Source organism: Mesoplodon mirus (assembly GCF_964341445.2).
Source record: "Mesoplodon mirus genome assembly, chromosome: 1".
NCBI classification, from domain to species: domain Eukaryota; kingdom Metazoa; phylum Chordata; class Mammalia; order Artiodactyla; family Ziphiidae; genus Mesoplodon; species Mesoplodon mirus.
Genome location: NC_138976.1, coordinates 231,265,634 through 231,280,661, shown reverse-complemented (window position 1 = coordinate 231,280,661; position 15,028 = coordinate 231,265,634). Strand labels below are relative to the sequence as shown.

Below are 15,028 nucleotides of genomic sequence, written 5' to 3'. Positions count from 1 at the left end.
GAAAAGACATCAAATTTGTATAATATATTTTGAGAGAGAGACCACATTCATATAACTTTATTATCATTTTTATAATCATGATTATATTGTTATATTTGTTCTATTTTATCATTAGTAATTGTTGTTAAACTCTTACTGTGCCTAAGTTACAAATTAAACTTTATCTTAGGTGTGTATATTTAGGAAAAATAGTACTAACAGGATTTGGTGCTATCCATGGTTTTGGGGTCTTGGAACGTTATCTCCCTTCCATAAGAGGGGAGGCCACTGTATGTTTCTTAATACATTCAATTTATCTGAAAAATATAGGCCAGACTGTTAGCGTGTGCAGAATGGTACCAGGGAAGGGACCTACTGGTCTTCACTATTATATCACACAATTCTATGCTACTTGGTTGCTTTTCTATAAGCGTGTATTATTTTACATTAAAATATTTTAAATAGATAATTTAAATAACTTGAGTTAAGTATGTCTCATAAAAGAAGTATCAAGTATGTACTTCTGGGGCTTCCCTGGTGGTGCAGTGGTTAAGAATCCGCCTGCCAATGCAGGGGACATGGGTTTGAGCCCTGGTCCAGGCAGATCCCACATGCCGTGGAGCAACTAAGCCTGTGAGCCACAACTACTGAGCCCGCACACCTAGAGCCCGTGCTCTGCAACAAGAGAAGCTACTGCGATGAGAAGCCCACACACCACAACAAAGAGTAGCCCCTGCTTGCTACAACTAGAGAAAGCCTGCGTGCAGCAATGAAGACCCAACACAGCCAAAAATAAATTTAAAAAAAAGAATGTACTTTGAACCATCACAGTTATTTTAAGTGTTACCTAAAATCTCTTGTCACAAAATACATGAGCATTAAAATGTAAGGACAGTTTGCATTTTGGCCTAAAAATCCAACAAGGTGAACCATAATTTAAACACAATAACGAAGCAGATGAATTTGGGAAGGAGTGATCCAAAATTAGAAACCCTCCTATTCAAGAATGAAGCCATATCAGAGTCAGAAAGCATCTCCTAATTAATGAGAAATGAAGGTATTGATAATCCACGCCATGTAATCTTCTGGGAAAGAGCTGAAGTTTAAAATTATGGATGTTTTACACACAGACACACAAACATTTATTTCATAGTGATAAGCCATTTAAAAGTGTGGTTATGATGTCCAAAGGGACAAAAATGAAACTGATAATAAATCTGACACTAAACCCATACTGCTTTGAAGAAAGCTTTTCTTGGTAGTTCTTTTTTTAAATAATTATCTGAAAAAACAGTGAGTAAAAATGGTCTGAACCATTCTCTATTTCAAAATAAGACTTTGTACATTATTGTCTGAGTGAAGAGCATTACCTTCGGAAGCAATTATAGATACTACTTACATCTTTTTTTTTTTCCACTCAGGTGCCAGTTCAACGGATTCTGACAGTGAAAGTTCAGCGTTCAAATCAAAACCTGGAGCCATGCCACAGTAAGTACCTACAATTCCATCGATTATAAGCAAAGACTGTCAACAGAATTGTGCTGTGTGATGCCACTTGTGTTGTGCTCTGAAGAGGTCAGCTGATGTCGATCAAGGACCAAATGCTTGAACCTGGAGCACAGTTTTTAACTTAGGAATTTGAACTTTGAAATCAGCATATCATCATCGATGTGCCGGAGTCTAACCATCCACCATGTTAGTTTCAGTGACAACTAACAGGTTATAAATGTATGAAAGGAACACTTGTGTTGAGAGAAAATTACTTAAATCATTACTAAAACGTAAATGTCAGCCAAGTTATCCATACATATTAGAACATATCTAATTAGGCCAGAAATGGGTTTCCATTTGGATAAAGTCTATTTCTAGTTAGATCTTGCAATGAAAATCTCAAAATTTAGTTTTTCCTACGAAGACATACAATGTTAGTATCTTAATTATTTTTCAAAAATAAAGTAAAATTGTTCCCATCCTCCCTGGGAGCAAAGACTGCCACCACGTTCGTCCTGCCCGCTGTTTGCCGCAGAAGAGCTGAGGATTCATGATGAATACCAATGTCCAGGATCCACTACCAGAGAGCTGGCGTCTGGGTTGGGCCCTCAGATTTAAAGGACTTTATTCTGCATTTGGGAATCCAAGCAGTTGTGAATTTTGCTGTGTGGCTGACAGGGTCTTGGTGCCCTGACCCTGTATCAGGCCTGAGCCTCTGAGGTGGGAGAGTCAAGTTCAGGACATTGGTCCACCGGAGACCTCCCGGCTCCACGTAGTATCAAATGGCGAAAGCTCTCCCAGAGATCTCCATCTCAATGCTAAGACCCAGCTCCACTCAAAGACCAGCAGGCTACAGTTCTGGACACCCTATGCTGGACAACTAGCAAGACAAGAACACAACCCCACCCATTAGAAGTGAGGCTGCTTAAAATCATAACAAGGTCACAGACACCCCAAAACACACCACTGAATGCAGTCCTGCCCACCAGAAAGACAAGATCCAGCCTCATCCACCAGAACACAGGCACCAGTCCCCTCCACAAGGAAGCCTACACAACCTACTGAACCACCGTTAGCCACTGGGAGCAGACACCAAAAACAACAGGAACTACGAACCTGCAACCTGCGTAAAGGAGACCCCAAACACAGTAAGTTAAGCAAAATGAGAAGACAGAGAAACAGAGAGCCAATGAAGGAGCAAGGTAAAAACCCACCAGACCAAACAAATGACGAGGAAATGGGCCGTCTACCTGAAAAAAAATTCAGAGTAATGATAGTAAAGATGATCCAAAATCTTGGAAATAGAATGGAGGAAACACAAGAAACATTTAACAAGGACCTAGAAGAACTAAAGAGCAAACAAACAATGATGAACAACACAATAAATGAAATTAAAAATTCTCTAGAAGGAATCAATAGCAGAATAACTGAGGCAGAAAAACAGGTAAGTGACCTGGAAGATAAAATAGTGGAAATAACTACTGCAGAGCAGAATAAAGAGAAAAGAATGAAAAGAATTAAGGACAGTCTCAGAGACCTCTGTGACAACATTAAATGCACCAACATTTGAATTATAGGGGTCCCAGGAGAAGAAGAGAAAAAGAAAGGGACTGAGAAAATATATGAAGAGATTATAGTTGAAAACTTCCCTAATATGGGAAAAGAAATAGTCAAGTCCAGGAAGCACAGAGAGTCCCATACAGGATAAATCCAAGGAGAAACACGCCAAGACCATATAAATCAAACTATCAAAAATTAAGTAGAAAGAAAAAATATTAAAAGCAGCAAGGGAAAAACAACAAATAACATACAAGGGAATCCCCATAAGATTAACAGCTGATCTTTCAGCAAGAACTCTGCATGCCAGAAGGGAGTGGCAGGACATATTGAAAGTGATGAAGGAGAAAAACCTACAACCAGAATTACTCTACCCAGCAAGGATCTCCTTCAGATTCAGTGGAGAAACTAAAACCTTTACAGACAAGCAAAAGCTAAGAGAATTCAGCACCACCAAACCAGCTTTACAACAAATGCTAAAGGAAGTTCTCTAGGCAGGAAACACAAGAGAAGGAAAAGACCTACAAAAACAAACCCAAAACAATTAAGAAAATGGTAATAGGATTATACATATCAATAATTACCTTAAATGTAAATGGATTAAATGCTCCAGTCAAAAGACATAAACTGGCTGAATGGATACGAAAACAAGACCCATATATATGCTGTCTACAAGAGACCCACTTCAGACCTAGGGACACATACAGACTGAAAGTGAGGAGATGGAAAAAGATATTCCATGCAAATGGAAATGAAAAGAAAGCTGGAGTAGCACTTCTCATATCAGAATAGACTTTAAAATAAAGACTATTACAAGAGACAAAGAAGGACACTACATAATGATCAAGGGATCAATCCAAGAAGATGTAACAATTGTAAATATTTATGCACCCAACATAGGAGCACCTCAATACAATAAGGCAGATGCTAACAGCCATAAAAGGGGAAATCGACAGTAACACAATCATAGTAGGGGACTTTAACACCCCACTTTCACCAATGGACAGATATCCAAAGTGAAAATAAATAAGGACACAGCTTTAAATGATACATTAAACAAGATGGACTTAATTGATATTTATAGGAATTCCATCCAAAATAAACAGAATAGACTTTCTTCTCAAGTGCTCATGGAACATTCTTCAGGATAGATCATATCTTGGGTCACACATCAAGCCTTGGTGAATTTAAGAAAATTGAAATCGTATCAAGTATTTTTCTGACCACAACACTATGAGACTAGATATCAATTACAGGAAATAATCTGTAAAAAATACAAACACGTGGAGACTAAACAATACACTACTAAATAACCAAGAGATCACTGAAGAAATCAAAGAGGAAATAAAAAAAATACCTAGAAACAAGTGACGATGAAAACACGACGACCCAGAACCTATGGGATGCAGTAAAAGCAGTTCTAAGAGGGGAGTTTATAGCAATACAATCCCACCTCAAGAAACAAGAAACATCTCAAACAACCTAACCTTACCCCTAAAGCAATTAGAGAAGAATAAAAAAAACCCCAAAGTTAGCAGAAGGAACTAAATCATAAAGATCAGATCAGAAATAAATGAAAAAGAAATGAAGGAAACAATAGCAAAGATCAATAAAACTAAAAGCTTGTTCTTTGAGAAGATAAAATTGATAAACCATTAGCCAGACTCATCAAGAAAAAAAGGGAGAAAAATCAATAGAATTAGAAATGAAAAAGAAGTATCAACTGACACTGCAGAAATACAAAGAATCATGAGAGATTGCTACAAGTATCTGTATGCCAATAAAATGGACAACCTGAAAGAAATGGACAGATTCTTAGAAAAGCACAACCTTCAGAGACTGAATCAGGAAGAAATAGAAAATTTAAACAGACCAATCACAAGCACTGAAATAGAGACTGTGATAAAAAATCTTCAAACAAAAGCCCAGGACCAGATGGCTTCACAGGCGAATTCTCTCAAACATTTAGAGAAGAGCTAACACCTATCCTTCTCAAACTCTTCCACAATATAGCAGAGGAAGGAACACTCCCCAACTCATTCTATGAGGCCACCATCACCCTAATACCAAAACCAGGCAAAGGTGCCACAAAGAAAGAAAACAACAGGCCGGGCCTCCCTGGTGGCGCAGTGGTTGAGAGTCCGCCTGCCGATGCAGGGGATACGGGTTCGTGCCGCGGTCTGGGAGGATCCCATATGCCGCGGAGCGGCTGGGCCCGTGAGCCATGGCCGCTGGGCCTGCGCATCCGGAGCCTGTGCTCCGCAACGGGAGAGGCCACAGCAGTGAGAGGCCCGCATACCGCAAAAAAAAAAAAAAAAAGAAAACAACAGGCCAATATCACTGATGAATATAGATGCAAAAATCCTTAACAAAATACTAGCAAACAGCACATTAAAAGGATCATACACCATGATCAAGTGGGGTTTATCCCAGGAATGCAAGGCTTCTTCAGTATATGCAAATCAATCAATGTGAGAAACCATGTTAACAAATTGAAGGAGAAAAACCATATGATCATCTCAATAGACGCAGAAAAAACTTTCGACAAAATTCAGCACCCATTTATGATAAAAACTCTCCAGAAAGTAGGCAAAGAGGGAACTTTCCTCGACATAATAAAGGCCATATATGACAAACCAACAGCCAACATCGTGGTCAATGGTGAAAAACTGATGCCATTTCCTCTAAGATCAGGAACCAGACAAGGTTGTCCACTCTCACCACTATTATTCAATACAGTCTTGGAATTCTTAGCCACGGCAATCAGAGAAGAAAAAGAAATAAAAGGAATCCAAATTGGAAAAGAAGAAGTAAAGCTGTCACTGTTCGCAGATGACATGATACTATACATAGAGAATCCTAAAGATGCTACCAGAAAATTACTAGAGCTAATCAATGAATTTGGTAAAGTAACAGGATACAAAATTAATGCACAGAAATCTTTTGCATTCCTATACACTAATGATGAAAAATCTGAAAGAGCAATTAAGGAAACACTCCCATTTACCACTACAACAAAAAGAATAAAATACCTAGGAATAAACCTACCAAAGGAGGCAAAATACCTTATGCATAAAACTATAAAACACTGATGAAAGAAATTAAAGATGTTACAAACAGTTGGAGAGATATACCATGTTCTTGGATTGGAAGAATCAACATTGTGGAAATGACTATACTGCCCAAAGCAATCCACAGGTTCATTGCAATCCCTATCAAACTACCACTGGCATTTTTCACAGAACTAGAACAAAAAATTTCACAATTTGGAAACACAAAAGACCCCGAATAGCCAAAGCAATCTTGAGAAAGAAAAACAGAGTTGGAGGAATCAGGCTCCCTGATTTCAGACTCTACTACAAAGCTACAGTAATCAAGACAGTATGGTAGTGGCACAGAAAGAGAAATATAGATCAATGGAACAGGATAGAAAGCCCAGAGATAAACCCATGCACATATGGTCACCTTATTTTTAATAAAGGAGGCACTAATATACAATGGAGAAAAGACAGCCTCTTCAATAAGTGGTGCCGGGCAAACTGGACAGCTACATGGAAAAGAATGAAAATAGAACACTCCCTAACGCCATACACAAAAATAAACTCAAAATGGATTAAAGACCTAAATGTAAGGCCAGACACTATCAAACTCTTAGAGGAGAACATAGGCAGAACACTCTTTGACATAAATCACAGCAAGATCCTTTCTGACCCACCGCCTAGAGAAATGGAAATAAAAACAAAAATGAACAAATGGGACCTAATGAAACTTAAAAGCTTTTGCACAGCAAAGGAAACCATAAACAAGACGAAAAGACAGCCCTCAGAATGGGAGAAAATATTTGCAAATGAAGCAACTGACAAAGGATTAATCTCCAAAATATACAAGCAGCTCATGCAGCTCAATATCAAATAAACAAAGAACCCAATTGAAAAATGGGCAGAAGACATAAATAGACATTTCTCCAAAGAGGATATAGTTTGTCAACAAACAGATGAAAGGATGCTCAACATCAGTAATCATTAGAGAAATGCAAATCAAAACTACAGTGAGGTATCAGCTCACACCGGTCAGAATGGCCATCATCAAAAAATCTAGAAACAACAAATGCTGGAGAGGGTGTGGAGAAAAGGGAACCCTCTTGCACTGTTGGTGGGAATGCAAATTGATACAGCCACTATGGAGAACAGTATGAAGGTTCCTTAAAAAACTAAAGTTAGAACTACCATACCACCTAGCAATCCCATTACTGGGCATATACCCTGTGAAAACCATAATTCAAAAAGAGTCATGTACCACAGTGTTCACTGCAGCTCTCTTTACAATAGCCAGGACATGGAAGTGACAGATGAATGGATAAAGAAGATATGTCACATATACAATGGAATATTACTCAGCCATAAAAAGAAATGAAATTGAGCTATTTATAGTGAGGTGGATGGACCTAGAGACTGTCATGCACAGTGAAGTAAGTCAGAAAGAGAAAAATAAATACCGTATGCTAACATATATATATGGAATCTAAAAAAAAAAAAAAAAATGCTTCTGAAGAACCTAGGGGCAGGCCAGGAATAAAGACGCAGATGTAGAGAATGGACTCGAGGACACGGGGAGGGGGAAGGGTAAGCTGGGACAAAGACAGTGGCGTGGACATATATACGCTACCAAACGTAAAGTAGATAGCTGGTGGGAAGCAGCTGCATAGCACAGGGAGATCAGCTCGGTGCTTTGTGACCACCTAGAGGTGTGGGATAGGGAGGGTGGGAGGGAGGGCGACGCAAGAGGGAGGAGATATGGGGATATATGTGTATGTATAGCTGATTCACTTTGTTATACAGCAGAAACTAACACACCATTGTAAAGCAATTATACTCCAATAAAGATGTTTTAAAAAAATAAAAAATAAAGTAAAATCTACCAAAATTTTGTAGAAAACTCCATGGGCATCGAGATTGTGGTAATTAATACATTTCATTGATTTGCTACTATATACATAACAGTTATATCCATTTAACATGAAATAGTCACTGAATATTCATGTTAAAGGGATCTTAATAAGATCACATACTCTGCCACCTGTGCATCCAGTCAATTATCTCAGGTTTAGTGAAGTGACATGAGTCGCTTGAGATTACACAGCCCGTGACTTAGCAAAATTGGGCCTGGAAACAAGTCTGAGTTTTATGCACCAAAGCAAAAATTCCAAGATACTCTTGACTTTACACAGTGAGGAGCCAGAACAAAGAACAGCTGCTAGACTGAAAATAGACAATGAGAACTCTGCATTAAATCAGAACCCCCAACCCTACACGTTTCACGTATCTGCTTAGTGTTAGAGACTGAACTTTTTCCAAGTATTTTCTTTTCTGTTAGGATTTCCAGTTCAATACTTTCAGCTCTCTGGTAAGAGCTGAGATACATAGTTACATGCGCTATTTTTCCTTTTTCTGTGTGTTTATTTTACTAATGTCTAGGGCCATCTGTGCCTGTACTGACCACCGCTATTCTAACTGTAGGTCGTGGGTCCCGATGTCGGAAGCACTTGTAGTTGAAGTGGGTTGAGTAGACATAAAGAAACTGGGCTATTCTGTCTAAATGCTTCAAAGAATACTTTCTGCTTAAAAAATTCTGAGTGAACCCTTGGCCCCTTATCTTCCAGGGCTCAGAAGAAAACAACTTCCGTTTCCTTGACGATAGGATCATCATCTCCAAAGACAGGGGTGACCACAGCTGTGATTCAGCCACTGTCTGTCCCTGTTCAACAGGTAAGTGTTCCACAGCCCACAAGGAGTCAAACTCACTGAAGAATATAACTAGTACTCCCTTGAAATATTTTCTAAGTGGACACACAACTGGGAGAAAAGAAAATGGTAAATAAAGTTCTTCCTTTTAATGTACTAAAAATAATCTCTAATCAAAGACATGCCACTGGGCTTCCCTGGTGGTGCAGTGGTTGAGAGTCCACCTGCCGATGCAGGGGACACGGGTTCGTGCCCCGGTCCGGGAAGATCCCACATGCCGCGGAGTGGCTGGGCCCGTGAGCCATGGCCGCTGAGCCTGTGCGTCCGGAGCCTGTGCTCCGCAACAGGAGAGGCCACAACAGTGAGAGGCCCGCGTACCGCAAAAAAAAAAAAGGCATGCCACTGATTAATCAATATCTGCATTTCCTTTGGGAATTTCTCTTTCTAGCAGGCAGTACTCTGATAAAGTGGCATCCGTTTTAGCTATTACTGTTGGATTCTCCCTGTATGTGCCATCTTCTGTGTAGCCAAATTCATTAGCTCCTTTAAAACAAAGTAGAAGACTAGAAAAGTCCGCTTAGTGACACAGGTTTTCCCATCCTCTAAGAGCTAAACAGATAATACAGGAAAAAACTCACATTCCTTCCCTTCATGCAGTTTTATTCTGCTTTTTTATTTCATTGTAAGACTGCTTTATCCAAGAAAGAATAGCAGTACAAACTTCTGGAAAGTCATTGTAGTAAGTTTATTTTTGCAAAACACAAAAAACATGAGGTTTTTTTAATGTAAAAAATTAAAATCTGGATGTTTCTAAATCAACTATGATACTTTGTGCTGTGACGAGTATCTTCAAACCCAGCACTCTTGAAATGTGAACTCATTCCTATCTCCTGAGTGTGTCTAAGGAACATCAGTGTGTCCTCCAGCTACCGGGCACCCAGGGTATTGTAGAAATTCTAGTATGTGACTTACTCTGTGATGTGTAGGGTCCTCAGCCAGGGGAGAAAACACATCTGAGATCATAAACTGGAAAAGAACCAAGCAGTAGAAATTACTCAGCGATGGCACGTATAGTAGATATTTCCTTTAAACCCCTAACCCAGAGTGGACTTTACAGAAATAGTTGTGATTAAGGCATTGGCTCCTTTTAGTGTTTGATATTTAAGTATTGGTAGGTATGTAATGAATGCTGAGCCCTGTCAGCGGCCGCGCTGTTACCCACGCGGGTCCCTCTTGGGCACCGTCCCAGTAACGCCAGGTCATAGAGCCCATCTTTTCAGCGGTTCGTATGTTCCAAGTTTGACCCACGTGTCTCTGCTTTTCAGGCTCCCAGCCCCACCTCGTGCCTCTGCCGGCCAGATGGACCCGCAGCCGCCTGCTTCCCGCCTGTTTTCACCAAGGTCTGGCATCTGTGCGTCTCATTCTGGGTCTGTTCTGGGCCTTAGGTTCCATTCCCCTGTGGCTTCGTGGAGCAGTGTTTAAAAATTACAACGAGTGGATGAGCAGGCTCTTTTCTTGGTTACCTTTGGGCTGAGTAGATATTTGTTGTACAGCTGCTGTGTGATCGTAATTTGTAAAGCGTCTGACAGAGGTGGCCCTGTTCACGCTGGACCTGACAGAGCTCAGAATAGACTGGGAAAGAGTACAAGAAACAACACAAAATGCTGGGTAGGGAACTGGGAGAACCGGCAAGTTTTATAGACATATTTTTTAAAAACTGACTAATTTTCATTTTGTCCAAGTTGGTGTTTTGCGTTGCCAAGCTGATGACATGCATTTCATTGGTCAACTGTTCAGCTCAGAAATGGTCCCATGTAGTATTTCTTCTCTGTTTCCTACCCCCCTTTCTGAGAAAGTTACAAACTTTATTTTTTTTATTGGAGTGTAGTTGATTTACAGTGTTGTGTTAGTTTCAGGTGTACAGCAAAGTGGTTCTGTTATACATAGACTTTTTTTCAGATTCTTTTCCCTTATAAGTTGTTACAGAGTACTGAGTATAGTTAACTGTGTCATATAGTAGGTCCTTGTTGTCTATCTCTCATATATTGTAGTGTGTTTGTGTTAATCCCAAACTCCTAATTTATCCCCGCCTCCTTTCCCCTTTGGTAATCATAAGTTTGTTTTCTATGTCTGTGGGTCTATTTCTGTTTTGTATATAAGTTCATTGTGTCATTTTTTTTATTTGAAAGACATTTTAAATGGCACAAGTAAAGGGAGAGGTGCCCCATGCCTGTGCACCAGTACACTGTCAGAAGTCATGACCCTAGACCAGTCTCTAAATTCAGTGCAAATCTAGCTCAAATTCCAACAGGTTCCTTGTTTTTATTTGTGTTGATATTGAACTTGGCCATTTGATTCTAACATTTTGTGGAAGAAAAAGTGGCTCAGAGCAGCCAGGGCCCTCCTGCACAAGCAGGAGGAAATGGTGTTAGGGGTCTGAGATGTCAAGACTTCCCAAGGCCAGAGCATCAGGAGAGCAGTGCTGGCTCAAGGCTAGACAAACGGACAAACGAGGCCCAGAGAGCGCCCATGAGACACCCCAGCAACCCGCGGTCACTGGGCAGGGTGGGTTCTTCAGCAGAGGTGGTCCCGGACCTCACACTTTTCACAAAAATCAATTCCAAGTAACTAAAGACAAATGTGAAAGCAGTTTCTATAAACGCATCATCTAAAAGCTATAAATCTGCAAGGCAGCCAAGAAGAGCATCTGGATGGTCTTCATGTAGGGAATGATGTCTTTCTCCTAAGCCAGCCTGCATCCAGCTTGCTTAAAGACCTTTTCATAAATAGAGTATTGACCGGAGGATGCAGCAAATGATAATTGTTGACAGCAACATTGAAGTCGCCTCCCAGGATAAAATACCCAAAAAGAAAGAAAACAAGGCATGTCAGACCTGCCAACAACCGTGTCGGTGTAACAGCCCATGAGGTCATCCATCCTTTGGGCTTAGAGCAGGGGTTGTTTACGGAGGGGTGGGCGCGGCACGTTTACCTGTGGTTTAGGAGTGTTTCTCAAGCAGCCTCATGAAACAGGCCGGGAAGTCTGTGTTACCTGCCACACTCTTGCTGGGGACACAGTTGATTTTGGAGCCAGGGCCCCGTGCGCCTCTGGGTTGAGGCCGATCAAGCGTGTCCTGGTGGCACCAGGGAGGGGCGAGGCCCTGAGAGCTTCCTTTCCTCCCTCAGGGCCATGGGAGACCCTCAGTCCCAGGCACACACCCTGTTCCTTTCCCCTGCAGTGCCGTCCAGCTCCTGAGACAGAGGTTCCAGCAGCAGTGTCCCCCTTTCCCCAGAGAAAACCAGGAAGCGTCCTCTGAGCTTAATAGAAAAGTAAACCAGAATTCAGCATTTTTACAAAGCTTGAGTTTTTTAAGTCGCAAACTGTAGAGTGGCCAGAGCTCAGGGCTGTGTCCCCGTGCCTGCAGCTCCATGTCCTGGGTCTGGACAGTGGATGCCCCCCGTTCTGCATGGTCTTCTTCTTCCTCACTGGCACCTGCACCCTTTGCCTGTGGGCGGTGCCTCTCCCTGCTCTGCACTGTCCTTTGGGGGCCTGGGCTCTGGTTCCGGAGGGGATGGTGGTGACGGGGTGGCCTGGGCTTTGCAAGTCCACTGGCGCCTCCATCCGTGCTGTCCCACGTCGCTGGGAAAGGTTCCCAGGGGCTGAGCCGGAGCCGCAGAGCTGGCGGGGACAGCGGGGCTGTGAGTCACAGGGACACATATGGGGCCAGGAGAGCAGCCTGCTCCGCGTGGCATTTCTCCCCAGAGCGGTAGACCCTCCAAGGGATCTCAGTACCAGGTGGACCTGACAACGAGAGATGCTCTTCTGTGGACCCTGAAACACCCAGGGGTCCCAGAGTCTGCCAAGTGGACGACACTGACTGCCAGGGTCGGCCTCTGAAGGTGGCTCTCGGCCTCCCTTGGGGTCCTCACTGTGGTTCCTACGAGCCATGTTCATTTACAGCGAACCATGAAGAGGTTTGTGTAAAGTCTTCGGCATCTTCCCATTTACCACCTATGTGATTTTCCAGTGTTTGAACAAAATGCATAATCCTAGGAGCAAACAGAGTCCCCCTGTGGTGTCTGATGGCTCACACATGAAGAATATTTGTGCAGCATCTGTAACGTGCTGTGAACACTTCCTGGACAAGCCGGGGGCGTTGATTCATCCATCCACACAAGCTGGACCCCGTGGGCCACATCTTCCCTGCTGATCCGCTAAATTAGCGCTTTCTGGACCAGTCAGAAAGTGAAAGTCAATTTAAAACCAGAGATTTTCCTACAGTTAAAAATAAGGGTGGAGAGAGAATGCACTCAGAAGTAGGTAATAATCTTCACCTTTCCATTAAAAAGAAACCAAAAAAAAGACCTTAGCCACCAAAATTCTTATCAAATGCCTTCCCAGACTTCGCAGTGGACTTTTATGGTTCTGCCTGCCTCATGGACTTTGAGGATTCCCACGGGGCCGGGGCACACACACTGCAGGCCAGTTGCTGCAGGGTCTGTTTTTCCCAGCACACCATTGGCTGGCTCTTCAGAAAAATGTAAAAAGCAAAAACAGAAATAGAAAAAAAAAAACCTTCCTGATGTGAATTTGTTTGCTTTGGGTCTCTGCATAGGTGAATTACTTGATCGTATTTGACTTCTTTTAAGAGTTCTTCATGTCCTTTATCAGATGTAATACTCTGTAGTCAGAAGGGTAAATAGCCAAAACGTTTCAGTGGGCCCGTGGCTAAGCAGTCGCAGAGGGGAAAGGCAGAGTGCGGACACCTGGAAGGGGCCGGTTATTCCTCTGGTGTTTAGTAGCCGGTTTACAAGCTTCTCGGCTTTGCATCTGTGAAGCCAAACGCATTTCTGGTCTGTTGCGTTGTCAACATTTCCTGGGCTGGAGTTGGAGTAGGTGGCCCCAGGGTGTCAGCAGGGGAAGAGGCAAGGAAGCTCAGGCGGGGGAAGTGCTCCTGTTTCCTTCTTTCACTCAGAATCTCCAAATGAGAAAATGCCAACCCCCATCCTGGTAAAGCAGGCCCAGGAAGCTGGCGGGCAGAGGTGGCGCCCCGCGAGAAGCTCAGAGCTTGGGAGACAAGTGGGGTCTCCTTGCCTTCCTGTCTGGGTCTCTCAGGAATCTACACTCAGATGGAGTGCGATTCTTTAAAGGCGTTTGCATTTCACCAGCTCACTCTTCAGTGTAGATAAAGGTACCCGTTACCATAAAATTCCATGAATACTAGAGCCATACCTTTGCAGGGTGGGCCCAGCATTTCTGCCGGCCCCATGGGAAGCCTTACTCACTTCATTACATGCAGTTAAAGGTGTTTCTCCTGCCCCGATTCTATGATGCAAAGCCTGCGTTTGCTTCTCTGAGGTTGGGAAGTGTTGCTGTCTGTTGTGAAGCTGGGTGAGACCACACCAAGGCCTGACGTGCACGGATCCTTGCATTCCAGGAGCTGCAAAGCATCTCAGCCTCCAAGGGACAGGCGGCCGTGCTGGAGTGCCGGGTCCGAGGCACGCCCCCACTGCAGGTCCAGTGGTTCCGACAAGGCAGCGAAATCCAGGACTCTCCAGACTTCCGGATCCTACAGAAAAGTAAGGAGAGGGGCCTGTCCCACTGCCCCCAGGTCTGACCAGGCCCTCTTGTCCAGCTCCAGGAGAACCAGGAAGGGCTTAGTCACTGAGATGCATGGATTTCTTCCTTCCTCCCTCCCTCCCTCCCTTTCTTTCTTTGCATTTTATTTGTTTTAATATTTAATTTTTATTTTCTGTTGGAAGATAGCTGATTTACAGTGTTGTGTTAGTTTCAGGTGTACAGCAAGGTGATTCCGTTATACATATACATATATTCATTCTTTTTCAGAGTCTTTTCCCATATAGGTTATTACAGAATATTGAGTAGTTTCCTGTGCCATACAGTAGGTCCTTGTTGATTATCTGTTTTATATACTGTAGTGTGAGACGCATAGATTTCTGTTCGCCGAGTGGGGTGGATGTGCAGGGTGCAGCACATTAAAGCCGCCCTGATGGAGTTTGTCTTCACCATTTCTGCAGACATGCCCTAGACAAGGTCACAGAAAAAGATGGGTAGGTTTAGTATAAACGGAAGCCCAGTCTAATACTCTGTTTTGATTTCTTTTTTTCTCATGTGGGAAACAGAACCTCGATCCACAGCTGAACCTGGTAAGAAGCTTTTTCTTTTTTTCTCTCTGGTAATGTATCTCTTTGGTTTCAATAGCTCTTTGTTTCCGTTTTAAAGCCATAAGCAGAACAGT

General features: G+C 42.5%; 1 protein-coding gene across 1 annotated transcript in view; it reads left to right on the top strand.

The window, feature by feature from the left end:
• The window catches only part of PALLD (palladin, cytoskeletal associated protein), a gene marked incomplete at its 5' end in the record, with an annotated part of 382,869 nt that overhangs the window by 156,996 nt on the left and 210,845 nt on the right, over positions 1 to 15,028 (top strand). Inside the window, 5 exons of the mRNA XM_082624950.1 lie at positions 1,401 to 1,467; positions 8,687 to 8,792; positions 10,094 to 10,168; positions 14,207 to 14,348; positions 14,913 to 14,936. Of these exons, the coding sequence (XP_082481076.1) occupies positions 1,401 to 1,467; positions 8,687 to 8,792; positions 10,094 to 10,168; positions 14,207 to 14,348; positions 14,913 to 14,936 (414 nt within the window). The remainder of the gene's footprint in view (positions 1 to 1,400; positions 1,468 to 8,686; positions 8,793 to 10,093; positions 10,169 to 14,206; positions 14,349 to 14,912; positions 14,937 to 15,028) is intronic.